At 38.4% G+C, this 13,493-nt stretch overlaps 2 protein-coding genes across 2 annotated transcripts; both read left to right on the top strand.

Moving 5' to 3' along the window:
* Positions 1 to 782: 782 nt before the first annotated feature.
* LOC103511418 (plasminogen activator inhibitor 1 RNA-binding protein) lies at positions 783 to 13,372 on the top strand. Its single transcript, XM_008476145.1, has 6 exons — positions 783 to 817; positions 1,393 to 1,479; positions 2,084 to 2,155; positions 10,487 to 10,594; positions 11,065 to 11,287; positions 13,160 to 13,372. Exons 1-6 carry the CDS (start codon positions 783 to 785, stop codon positions 13,370 to 13,372), a joined length of 738 nt encoding a protein of 245 aa, XP_008474367.1.
* Positions 2,638 to 4,873, top strand: LOC113468330 (histone H1-III-like). The gene is made up of 2 exons (XM_026825156.1): positions 2,638 to 3,248; positions 4,744 to 4,873. The coding sequence occupies exons 1-2, from the start codon at positions 3,008 to 3,010 to the stop codon at positions 4,845 to 4,847; spliced, it is 345 nt and encodes a 114-aa protein (XP_026680957.1). The 5' UTR covers positions 2,638 to 3,007; the 3' UTR covers positions 4,848 to 4,873.
* Positions 13,373 to 13,493: the final 121 nt, after the last annotated feature.

Raw genomic sequence — 13,493 nt, 5'->3', positions numbered from 1 at the left:
CATTGTAGGATTTTTCCCAATATCTCAATAATCCTAACATCCAATGTTTACCTACCATGCTGGCACCGGTCGCTATGAGCATTTACATGTCATAGCTACTCATTTTCCTCACGAGGCTGAGTGGCCCCGCAACAGCCAGTCACGGAATCATTTGCATGATACAAATTTCTTGACCCCGCCAGGAATCGAACCCGGGTCTCCCGCGTGCAAGGCGAGTGCAGTGACCACTACGCCATGGGAGCTGACAAACGTGATCTTCAACTGAAGTACCTATTTCTGCGGGGCTTAGGTAGGTACCTGCTATGTTTTCTATTGCTCCAGTTTTATTTTCAGAAGAAAAAACTGCTGTCTAATCGAAGTCAGCATTTAAAATTAGAAAAAACTGCAACTCAATTAATGCTAAAAACAGAGTTGAGCAAAGAGCATATATTAGAGCTTTTCTTCTCAGTTCTATGCAGTGTGGATCTTCGATTTCCTCTAGCCTAACTCCCCCCTACGTGATCGATGGCATATGCTCTCTGCTCCATTCTGTCTTTAGCCGGTTGCATGACCCGGTCGCTACGATCGGAATGGCACCATTAGACGTCGACCTAATACCTGATGAGCACACTCACTATCAGGTAGACCTGACAGGCGGACCTGATCAGGTTTACCTGATAGTGAGTGGCTGACCTAACGACGCGACGCGTGAAGGCGATGTAGGTTTATACGAAATTTGTACCTAGTTATCAAACCTAGGTATATTCTTTTTTCATCAATAAGGCTAAAAACAGAAGAGCATAATGCATAGACTGGCACTGGCACTGGCACAGAGCAGGTAGAAGCGACGAATTCAAAACCGCATGAACGTGAAGCCAAAAAGCTCTAGATGCTCTATGCTCTCCGCTGCACTCTGTCAGCCTAGTTACCTACTAACCAAGGTCTGCCTTGTAAGCGCTAGGCCGCGGGTTTGATTCCCGCCTGGGGCGGTTTTGATCCTGGACGGACAATGTTCGTTCTCGAAACGGCTGGCTTTCTTCTATTATATCCAGTCTTCCTTCTCTCTTCGATTTCGGGACGATAAGACCCTAGCAGTTACATTTCCCTCTAAAAAAAAAAAAAAAAAAAAAAAAAAAAAAAAAAAAAAAAATGCGACCTGCGATCTGTAATAATGGAGTACGAAGCCTTCTCTGCAAAATAAGGTAAGACAAATAGGTACTTAGGTACCTAAGTAATTGAGTTTGATGAGTTTATTATTTACCTACTCCTGGTATCTACAATAAAATAGAATAATATGGTTAGAAAAATAGGTAGGTACCTACCTAACTTACCTAGGTCCCAAAAAGGTAAGTTTTTGGTAGGTACCTACTTACCCAACTACTACCTACTACCTACCCTGCCTCGGTGGTGTAGTGGTCAAGGTGGAGGCGGTGGGGGCGGTCGCGGTGATTATCGCGGCGGAAAACGAGAATTCGACCGCCAGTCTGGATCGGACCGAACGTAAGTGATTTGTCGCAGCCGAAAATTGGTTGGTTTTTCCCTCTCTACCTAGTGCACTTTTTTATGGTTATTTGTCGCTTTCGAAAATTGTTCTTGGTTGGTTTCTCCCTCTTTAGTGTGCACTTTATGGGTGAAAGCTTTAGTTTTTCCTAATGCCACATACCCCACTTGTAATTTTGTTAGAGTTTTTTTCCCTTTATGCTTAGAAATAATTTTACTATGGTGACTTGGTCACAATTCAGAAATCACCCTGCTAATCTCCATTAGGTAGCTTGTAGCATTTACTCAACTTTTTTCCCCCGAAAGCTGATCTTGTCCTATTGCTATGTACAGTTTTTTTATTTATATTTTTTCTATTAACCTAGTAAGACAAGTAAGTCGTTTTCACTTTTTTAAACTGAGGATTTTTGCCTCTAATTGGTTCCTAGTTTTCTTTTCAAGTAGGATTGTTTAATTGTCTTTTCTTTCACCGTTTGTTTTCTTTTGTTTTTCTAAATTCAATGCACACGAAACTTTTTTCTTTTCTCCGTTTTTGTTGTAAAATATCCTGGGGGTCTTAATCTCCCCCCACTGACCCCCCTCACTGGTACCATTTTCTTTCCAGGGGAATAAAGGCAACTACAAAGCGGAACGGAGCAGGCCCGCATAATTGGGGCACTGATCGCGATGAAATTGAGTAAGTGAGCGCCCAATAGTAGTAGCCTACTGCTGGAGTAAAGGGACTTTTCAGTCCTATGCGAGCAGTATAAATAAGCACTATTATTATTATTACCCTTACGAGCATAGAGTAGGTACCTCCGATAGGTACAAAGGTTTCAAGAAATTCACAAAGTGCTCACTACCAAAGTCTAGCGCCACCATACAGTATGAAAATCACTGATGAAAATAGAGTGAACATCGCACAGCTTCCCATGTACAAAGTGTTGTTCCGTGTTGTAAATTTAAAATATTTTTATAATTTTTCAAAGGATAGTGTGATTTACAGATTATTCAATTTTTAACTTTAAGAGGCAACCCAAGGACCGAAATAAGACTATTCCTTAAATTTTAATCAAGTTTGAATTAATTTCTGTTGTTCCAAGTTCGAACAAATTTACTGTATGAGGGTAATGGAAAGTAAAATTATTCGTATTACCTCTGTGGCCTATGGCGCTCATTTCTCGTTTCAGGCCTTGATGGGCAACATTTTTGTTAGAAGCTCGTGCTCTAGTGAATCGTGATTAGCAAACTTTTAATTAAACAGTAAACTCATTAACTTCAAGCAATTTTAAATGTCTAATTGGAACTCAAACACCTTTCAAAAGTGTCACACAGTGTTTCTTTCAAACCCCACATGCATATAATGTACCCTTCAACCGTAGGTTCCCAAAGTTCAGTTTGTACTCTCCGATTTTGTCCGTAACCTCGTGTGGGGAAAAGTCCGCCATTACTTGGGATTAGTCTTTCAAATTTCATTTTCCCAACTTGGATTCATCCATATCCCTTCTTAGTGCACTTTTAATTTTACCCTTCTCACACACTCATCAAAATGGAAAGCATGTACGGTATAGGTGTGACCAATAGGTATGCTCTGTTCCTAAGCGAAGAAGATCCTTTGGAGAAGCTAAAAGCAAAAGAAAAAGCAAAGGAGGAGAAGAAGAAAAAGCAGGCAGGAGTAGAAAAGGAAAACAAAGGTGTTAAAACACCCCCAGTCAAGAAACCAGTTGCCAAGGTGACCAATGGAATAAAAGACAACCAAAATGTAAAACCAGAAACCCAACCGAAAGAAGGTAAGATCACTGAAGAGGTATATGAGCCATGTGCTTGGTCTGAACTTCATAACATACCAGATGAATGTATTTTGTACAGATGAATGTATTTTGTATCTTTTTCCTTGCAGATGTACTTTTGTTTTGAACACTTCAACCCTGATTAGATAGTCTGCATTGGTAAATTTCAATGGCCTAATCCTTTGTTGAGAAAGATGAAGTAAAACTTACCTGGTTTCCATTAGAAATATTTCAAGCTCTTATATTAAAGGTGTTTTTCTGGTACATGGTTGTTCTGTCTTGGTTCGGTTGGAATTGCCTGGTAGGGAATAGGGAACATTTGGTTTAGGCATTCAGATCCAACCTTTCAACTCCTTCAATGTTAAACTCTGGAATCGCTGTTACCTTCCTTGGTTTATGCCAAAGATATATTCTGCCATGCTAAGCAAAAATGCTGTATATTAAAAAAATTGATTTTTGGTGCCAAATGGTTCCTATGATCCTAAATTTTGATCCTATATTTTGTTTTCTTTATCCTAAACCCCTAAAAAACCACCAAAATGTGTTGCCATACCTATGTCAAAAACGCATGTTTGCTGTATAGATTGAAACCTTTAAACTTGATTTCCCAAAAGTAGGGTTTTTTGACATGCAGTGTTTTCGCTTAGCACGGCAGTATTGGTATCTGTTGTATGGGATTTGTTTGGCAGGTTATATTGCCTTTAGGGTTTAATTTGAAGAAGATGGAGGAGTTCTATTTTCCTTTCAGAACACTGGCCACTGAAAAATTGACCACTGCTACAATAGAACTGAATGGGACAGTCCATTCAGCTTCAACCATTGAGTTCCAAGCCTAAAACAAGCCCATATTCCATGTAAAAAATGAATAAATAAATGCATTTCATGCTTCCCAAGTTTTTCACTCACATGAAAATCCCTCAAAACTTAGTGTAACCAGGTCAGTAGCTGTGAAATGTAAAGCAAGTACAAAAATAATTTCAGATATGCAGCTTCTACATATTTAATCTATCATACATTTGTCCTGAATAGTGGGAAACTGTAAAGTGAGTACAAAAATAATTTCAGATATGCAGCTTCTACATATTTAATCTATCATACATTTGTCCTGAATAGTGGGAAACAGTTTAATTTGAAGAAGATGGAGGAGTTCTATTTTCCTTTCAGAACACTGGCCACTGAAAAATTGACCACTGCTACAATAGAACTGAATGGGGCAGGCCATTCAGCTTCAACCATTGAGTTCCAAGCCTAAAACAAGCCCATACTCCATGTAAAAAATAAATAAATGCATTTCATGCTTCCCAAGTTTTTCACTCACATGAAAATCCTTCAAAACTTAGTGTAACCAGGTCAGTAGCTGTGAAATGTAAAGTGAGTACAAAAATAATTTCAGATATGCAGCTTCTACATATTTAATCTATCATACATTTGTCCTGAATAGTGGGAAACAGTTAGTTGGTTCAAGGGCTCTTCAAACTGATTTTATTTATTTCAGATGCTGCTGCCAAACCCAAAAAGGTAGAAAAAGTCAAATTCAACGACGAAAAGAAACCACAACCTGACTCTCCCAAGGACAATGAAACTGACAACTCTGGGTAAGTGTAGTCCTGGGTTTGACTCCTTCAAAGAATAACATATTTTTCAATTCAAACACATATTCAGAGATTTTTTTGGAGGTAAAAAATTCTAATGGAAATGTGTATGTGATGGAATTGAATTTATTTGAAATTAATGTACATTAGATTTCAGTTAGCTGACAATACAATTTTGACCCTATCTGAGAATATAAAGGGCAGAAAAAGATCTACAAGGGTTTATTTCCTGTTACTCCCTATTAAGTTGACTTTAAACCCAAGTATTCATTAGCTCCTAGCTGTAACTTTTATCTGTCTGATCTGATAAGCTCATAATCTAATCATTGGAAGGATATTGATCATTGAACATTAAAACAAATTGCCTAGGTCTCTAGGTTAAAATTGCTATGTTCTAATTTTCAAATGAAATAAGGAATTGACATCTTCTAAAGACAACCAAAATGTAAAACCAGAAACCCAACCGAAAGAAGGTAAGATCACTGAAGAGGTATATGAGCCATGTGCTTGGTCTGAACTTCATAACATACCAGATGAATGTATTTTGTACAGATGAATGTATTTTGTATCTTTTTCCTTGCAGATGTACTTTTGTTTTGAACACTTCAACCCTGATTAGATAGTCTGCATTGGTAAATTTCAATGGCCTAATCCTTTGTTGAGAAAGATGAAGTAAAACTTACCTGGTTTCCATTAGAAATATTTCAAGCTCTTATATTAAAGGTGTTTTTCTGGTACATGGTTGTTCTGTCTCGGTTTGGTTGGAATTGCCTGGTAGGGAATAGGAAACATTTGGTTTAGGCATTCAGATCTAACCTTTCAACTCCTTCAATGTTAAACTCTGGAATCGCTGTTACCTTCCTTGGTTTATGCCAAAGATATATTCTGCTGTGCTAAGCAAAAACACTGTATGTCAAAAAATTGATTTTTGGTGCCAAATGGTTCCTATGATCCTAAATTTTGTTTTCTTTATCCTAAACCCCTAAAAACCACTGAAACGTGTTGCTGTATGTCAAAAACGCATGTTTGCCGTATAGATTGAAACCTTTAAACTCATTCAGATCCAACCTTTCAACTCCTTCAATGTTAAACTCTGGAATCGCTGTTACCTTCCTTGGTTTATGCCAAAGATATATTCTGCCATGCTAAGCAAAAATGCTGTATATTAAAAAAATTGATTTTTGGTGCCAAATGGTTCCTATGATCCTAAATTTTGATCCTATATTTTGTTTTCTTTATCCTAAACCCCTAAAAAACCACCAAAATGTGTTGCCATACCTATGTCAAAAACGCATGTTTGCTGTATAGATTGAAACCTTTAAACTTGATTTCCCAAAAGTAGGGTTTTTTGACATGCAGTGTTTTCGCTTAGCACGGCAGTATTGGTATCTGTTGTATGGGATTTGTTTGGCAGGTTATATTGCCTTTAGGGTTTAATTTGAAGAAGATGGAGGAGTTCTATTTTCCTTTCAGAACACTGGCCACTGAAAAATTGACCACTGCTACAATAGAACTGAATGGGGCAGGCCATTCAGCTTCAACCATTGAGTTCCAAGCCTAAAACAAGCCCATACTCCATGTAAAAAATAAATAAATGCATTTCATGCTTCCCAAGTTTTTCACTCACATGAAAATCCTTCAAAACTTAGTGTAACCAGGTCAGTAGCTGTGAAATGTAAAGTGAGTACAAAAATAATTTCAGATATGCAGCTTCTACATATTTAATCTATCATACATTTGTCCTGAATAGTGGGAAACAGTTAGTTGGTTCAAGGGCTCTTCAAACTGATTTTATTTATTTCAGATGCTGCTGCCAAACCCAAAAAGGTAGAAAAAGTCAAATTCAACGACGAAAAGAAACCACAACCTGACTCTCCCAAGGACAATGAAACTGACAACTCTGGGTAAGTGTAGTCCTGGGTTTGACTCCTTCAAAGAATAACATATTTTTCAATTCAAACACATATTCAGAGATTTTTTTGGAGGTAAAAAATTCTAATGGAAATGTGTATGTGATGGAATTGAATTTATTTGAAATTAATGTACATTAGATTTCAGTTAGCTGACAATACAATTTTGACCCTATCTGAGAATATAAAGGGCAGAAAAAGATCTACAAGGGTTTATTTCCTGTTACTCCCTATTAAGTTGACTTTAAACCCAAGTATTCATTAGCTCCTAGCTGTAACTTTTATCTGTCTGATCTGATAAGCTCATAATCTAATCATTGGAAGGATATTGATCATTGAACATTAAAACAAATTGCCTAGGTCTCTAGGTTAAAATTGCTATGTTCTAATTTTCAAATGAAATAAGGAATTGACATCTTCTAGGAATCTGAATGTTTTCTGATTAATCTGAAATCAGTATTCTAGGAAAAAAAAAAAAAAAAACAATAATTCAATTACTTATAGTTTGGACATTTTCAAGTATTTCAACTTGAGTTGTAGAATTAGGGTACCCTTCTCACCCTTTCTTTAGGTAAGCACCTAAATCAAAATTCTGGAATGGATATATTTATTTTATAAACAAAAGATGGGTGCATAAAATACCTATATGCTTTCAAACAACACTGTTGTGTTTTGAATTGTACACTACAGAATGCTACTAAAAACTAAATTAGGTACAATGTGGTTCATAATGAAATTTCAAGATGAAGAAAACAAGTCTTGAGTCTGGGGAGAGAAGTGCAATAAACCAGTGTGCTCTCTAAGCTTTGTCACACTTTACTCATACACAGAGTGTTGGCACAGTCCCAGCTAATTTCATGCCACTGACCCATTAGTATGTTTCCCCCTGAATGTAATATGAGTCAATTTTATTTTATTGAATTAATGTGATGAAAACTTTGTATTGAATAATATTCCTGTACCAAAAATGATATAGGTAGACTACATACCATTGTTATTATCTCTGCATCCCTGTGCAAAGGTACATCCAACCCTTAGTCAAAATCTCCTTAATTTTGAGTAGTTAGTATCTACAATTCTGCATCATTTGTTATATCCATGTTGTATCAATTTTCTACTGCCTCTCTGTGTAGAAAACTAGTACAAGGCAATAAAAAAAGTATTGTCATTGGTAAAATAAAATAAAGTAAAAAAGAAATTTGTTCATGGTACAGGGTAAAAAAAGGGTTGCAATAATCCTACACACAGGAATTTTGTTAGAAAAGTCCCCTATTTCAATGTATGTTATGTACTTACAGGTCTAAACATTTATGTCTAGTTGCTTCCTCTTAAGAGAAGTAAGCAATGAATCACTACAACCTTTTTAAACCTATTCTTCATTTCTTCGCCTTTTCCCATCTTCAGACGGGGTCGGCGTTTTTCGTCAGCCTCTTAACCTTTTGAAATCTATTGTGACATCCCATTCTCGTTTTCAGCTCGACACGCAAGGACACACACCACTCGGACTCAGGCGACGCGAAGGAAAGACGCTACAACGGAGAAGCCCGCAGCTACCAGGGCAACCGGGACCGCGAGCCTCGCGAGTACCGCGAACCGCGCGAATTCCGGGAACCCCGTGAATTCCGGGAGCCCAGGGAGTACCGTGAGCCGAGGGAACCGCGTGGTGAAGATGGCGATAGATACCGGGGCGGACTTGGCGGTTCGAGACCACCGCGCGGCAGAGGCGGGCGGGGCGGGCGCGGGGGTTATTGCGGCGGAAAAGCGAGAATTCGAACCGCCAGTCTGGATCGGAGACCGAACGTAAGTGAATTTGTCGCAGCCGAAAAATTGGGTTGGGTTTTTCTCCTTCTCTACCTAGTGCCACTTTTTTATGGTTTATTTGTCGCTTTTCGAAAATTGTTCTTGGTTGGTTTCTCCCTCTTTAGTGTGCAACTTTATGGGTGAAAGCTTTTAGTTTTTTCCTAATGCCAACCATACCCCACTTGGTAATTTTTGTTAGAGTTTTTTCCCTTAATGCTTAGAAAATAATTTTACTATGGTGACTTGGTCACAATTTCAAAGAAACATTCACCCTTGCTAAAATTCTTCCAATTAGGTAAGGGCTTGTAGCATTTTTTACTCAACTTTTTCCCCCCGAAAGCTTGATCTTTGGCCTATGCTATGTACAGTTTTTTTTTGTATTATTTATTTTTCTATTACACCTAGTAAGAAACAAGTAAGTTCGTTTTTCACTTTTTTAAAACTGAGGATTTTTGCCCTCTAATTGGTTCCTAGTTTTCTTCTTTTCAAGTAGGATTGTTTAATTGTTCTTTTCTTTCAACCGTTTGTTTTCTTTTGTTTTTCTAAATTCAATGCAACACGAAACTTTTTTCTTTTCTCCGTTTTTTGTTTGTAAAAATATCCCTGGGGGTCTTAATCTCCCCCCAACTGGACCCCCCCTCCACTGGTACCATTTTTTTTTTCCAGGGGGAATAAAGGCCAACTACAAAGCGGAAACGGAAAGGCAGGGCCCCGCATAATTGGGGCCACTGATCGCGCGATGAAATTTGAGTAAAGTGAGCGCCCCTCAAGTGCGCTGGGGGCACATTAGTCCTGTAGTAAAGTTGGCTAATTGGATTCAGAACCGAGGGGTGTGGGTTTTAAACCGGGGAAAAAAAAAAAAAAAAAAAAAAAAAAAAAAAAAATAGTCATTGGGGAACCCATTTGTAAGATTAAGTTCACACAGATTTATTCCTTTGAAATTGGAGTTGAACTAAAGCAGCGTACATTTATATGGAGTATGTTGTGTTGGAAATACTCTTGAAATATAATGTCCTTCTATTCTCAAAGTTGTCTGTCTGTGTGTAGATAACGTACACCACAGTTCAAGCAATAGTAGAAACCGAAAAATCAGTGGTTTAGTGGTCAGTACACTTGTTTGATAATCGGGCTGTCGTGGGTTCAATCTCAACCGAGAATAGAATTTTATTCTCATTTGTTCAAAATTTAGAGTAGATTATACTTTGTTTATCCTGCTAGAATGAGACCAAAAAGTGCCTTTACTCCGCAGTTTAAACAAGGTCTTACATATTAGATTCCAGAAAAGATTTTGTTTAGAATTGACACAGGTGAGACACTCACAATGGAGCTTAAAATACAATGCCTAGTAAAGTTCACTAGTATACAATGCCGTATGAACTCACCTAGTGGTTACTTTCCACTCAAGAGTCTTTTATAAAAACCTGAAATGCACTCGCTCTTCCTCCCGCCCTTATATTTTCATCATTCATCTCTTCACTTATCTGTAGTTTTTTCTACTTGAAAATTTTCCTCCTCTTCATCACATTTTTCAAGTGGTATTTTCAACGGAGTGGAACCTGTGACTGACTTCATACTGAGGAAAAAATGTGTGATAGTTTTTCTGGGGTGGAAATTTGTTATTAAACCTATAAAACTATAAAATAAACCAGACCTTGTTTACACTGCTGGGGTAAAGGAACTCTTTAGTCTCATCCAAGCAGGATAAACAAGGTTTATTATATTCTATTCTAATTGTGGAATACAGCTGTGGTCCAAATGTGAAAAATTGTGTGGAGCATGTGGAAAAGCGATTTGTGTTAATAAAAAAAAACGAGGAAAAATCATTTATAATTTTTCGCAATACATGTGAATCCATTTTTTTCTTCTAATTTTTCACAATACATGTGAATCCATTTCTTCTTCTGATTTTCATGTTTGGTTTTCCTTGTCATTTCAGTGAACAGGTCAGCGGTGGCAATCCGGCTAACGACATCAGTGGCGATTGGGGAGACCAGAACGCCAAACTGAGCGACAGCGTGACCAACAACGAGAGCAATCCTGAAAAGTAAGTCGAGTAGTTGAGCTTTTGTTGAGTCTGTCTTGATTAGAATAGAATAGAATATACCCTGTTTATACTGCCAGAATGAGACTGAAAAGTCCCTTTACTACCGCAGTCTAAACAAGGTCTTAAGTATTTGGTACAAAATCGGTATAAATTTTATAAAATAAAAACCTTGCTTACATTAAAAAAAATCTGGTGTGAACATCACACGACTTTCTTTATCCTATTGAATGATGCTTATTTATGTGTTCATCTATTGTAACTTTTACAATATTTCTAACCGTTTAGTGTTGTATTGAAATGAAAGCAAAAACAAAATGACTATCTATTTAAACTTTGACTAGTCCTAAACTTTGACTCCATTTATCTCAAAACGCTTTTTTTTTTACTTGGTCCGCTCTGCCTCTTAGCCATTCATTTATGTAGTATTCTTATTTTAGTATTCATTTATGTTTTTATTTTCGTCTCCACAGAGCCGAGTCTGTTCCGGGGGCGGACCAGCCTACCACCGAAGCCGACGAGGCCGCTAAGGAAATCACTCTGGACGAATGGAAAGCTTCTCGCGGCACCAAGCTCCTTAAGCCGCAGTACAATCTGCGTAAGGCCGGGGAAGGCGAAGATCTAAGCCAGTGGGAGGGGATGTACGAACTGAAGAAGAAAAAGGAAGAGGCTGCAGCTGCGCAACTTATTGAAGAGGTAAGAAGGGAGTAACTAGAAAAACAAGCTGGGTCTGTCCCTCCGGGAATTTTTTAGGTCGTAGTTTATTCGATCGTGATTAAAGAAAATTAGTACCTATGTACCTACCTATTTTGTTTAATATTCAATTTATTATTATTACTCGCACTGCGTGCTCGGGAGGTTGTGTATACGGTCGCGCTGCGCGGGGTTGTGCATATGGTCGCGCTCCCTTGTTTACGGTCGCGCTGCGCGCTCCTGGGGCTTCGCGTGGTTGTGCATGCGGTCGCGCTTCGCGGGGTTGAGCAAAGGGTCGTGCTTTCGCGCTCCCGGGGCTTCGTGGTTGTGCATGCGGTCGCGCTTCGCGCTCCCTTGTTTAAGGTCGTGCTGCGCGCTCCCGGGGATTCGTGGGTTTGAACATGGGATCGCGCTTCACGCTCCCTATTACTACAATATATGTACTCACATACTTTCATGTAATGATTTAAAATCTTCTCTCTCTCTCTCTCTCTCACTCTCTCTCTTTCTCTCTCACTCTCTACCTCCCTCCCTCTGTAGTAGTAGGACACCCCTATCCCTCTCCTCCAACATTTATCACCAAACTTTTGTTTTTGTATTCTGTATTTTTTTTTTTATTTATTATTTTTTTTTCTTTTTTTTGAAGTTAAGCAAGGTTTATATACTTATTTGTAAACTTTACCTATGAAATATATAAGACCTTGTTTTAGACTGCGGGAGTAAAGGGACTTTTCAGTCTCATTCTGGCAGGATAAACAAGGTATATTCTATTCTATTCTATTCTTTATTCCTTTTAATGTTTCCTAATAACTACCAATATAATGTTTTCACATCCACATTTATTGGCCTTCCTCGGCGTAGCTTAACATAGGTAACGCTAAAACCGGTCTTAAATGATCGACTGAAGTGTTATCAATTTATTGGCTTTGCTCGGCGTAGCTTAACATAGGTGACGCTAAAACCGGTCTTAAATGATCGACTGAAGTGTTATCTGAATGACCTTGCTCAGCGGAGACTAGAGCCCGTTCTCCCTTTATTCCCAATATAAGGTTTAAGTCACCCATCCATTTATTGGCCTTACTCGGCGTAGCTAACATAGATGACGCTAAAACCGGTCTTAAATTAACGACTGAAGTGTTATCTAAAACTTTCTCGCTTTGAGTTCATAGGGCGTCGCGACAAATTCCAAGATCAGAGCTCATTTGTGTGAGAAAATGTAAAACAAATCCCCCAAAAAACAGTTTTTTGGCTTTTTGGTTTTCTGGACAAAATTTGCATCACCACTTTCGTGTTCCTGGTAAAAAGAGCTTTAATTTGATATATAGGTCGACCAGCTTTATATAAGTCCTTCTATGGGAATAGACAGAGTGACAGACAGACAGACAGACGACACCAAAGCGAATACAATAGTCCGTCCACTATACCTTTTATTATTACTATTGTAATTTAATAAAGGAAGGGCGGTCTAAAAAGGGAAAGGAAAAGCTCACTCCTAAAGGGGATAAAAATTGAATTAGCCCACTTAACGGAAAATTGTTCGTAACTCAACATCGGCTTAGAATTTGGCAAAATCCTCTGTTATTGCACATCTAGAATAGAAAAGAATATACCCTGTTTTTATACTGCCGAAATAAGACTGAAAAGTCCCTTTACCCCCGCAGTCTAAACAAGGTCTCTTGTATTTGATACACAATAAATTCACAAATTATAAATAATATAACCTTACTTCAATTTAAAAGGGGGGGGATCTAGAATTATTCGGACGATAGAGCCATCAGTGTGTGACTGAGTGAATGGAGCTTGCTTTTATATTGAAATTATAATAGTAAATATTTATAATGTAACATTTGTTTCTGTCCCTCCCATCATCATTAGGAGAAGGCCGCCGAGTCCGCAGCCAAGGCTCCGAAGAAGAAGGAGATTGTGGACACCAACTTTCACTTCGCGGATCAACCCACCCGGGGTGGGAGAGGCAAAGGTCGCGGGGGCATGAGAGGAGGACGTGGAGGTGGAGGGGAAAGAGGCGAGAGAGGGGAGAGAAGCTTCCGTGGCGGAGATCGCAGAACGTGTTTTGGCACTAAAAACTGACCATTGAAATTTTGACCCGATTACATTACTTTCCTTCCTATAGGATAAGGAAAGTAAAAAACAGCCTCACAAGGACTTGAATCATTTTTGTGGAAATAATGGAAGATAGGTACACAATTGG

This window comes from Diaphorina citri, unplaced genomic scaffold (genome assembly GCF_000475195.1).
Source record: "Diaphorina citri unplaced genomic scaffold, Diaci psyllid genome assembly version 1.1 scaffold31, whole genome shotgun sequence".
Taxonomy (NCBI): domain Eukaryota; kingdom Metazoa; phylum Arthropoda; class Insecta; order Hemiptera; family Psyllidae; genus Diaphorina; species Diaphorina citri.
Note: the sequence above shows the minus strand (reverse complement) of the source record. Positions and strands in the feature narration are given on the sequence as shown.

Excerpts from the sequence above, each read along its gene's own strand:
- LOC103511418 (XM_008476145.1), top strand. The coding sequence starts at position 783 with ATGCATAGACTGGCACTGGCACTGGCACAGAGCAG. Across the intron at positions 2,156-10,486 it reads ACTGATCGCGATGAAATTGA|TGAACAGGTCAGCGGTGGCA; the intron begins GTAAGTGAGCGC and ends TTGTCATTTCAG. Across the intron at positions 10,595-11,064 it reads AACGAGAGCAATCCTGAAAA|AGCCGAGTCTGTTCCGGGGG; the intron begins GTAAGTCGAGTA and ends TCGTCTCCACAG.
- LOC113468330 (XM_026825156.1), top strand. The coding sequence starts at position 3,008 with ATGGAAAGCATGTACGGTATAGGTGTGACCAATAGGTATGCTCTGTTC. Across the intron at positions 3,249-4,743 it reads AGAAACCCAACCGAAAGAAG|ATGCTGCTGCCAAACCCAAA; the intron begins GTAAGATCACTG and ends TATTTATTTCAG.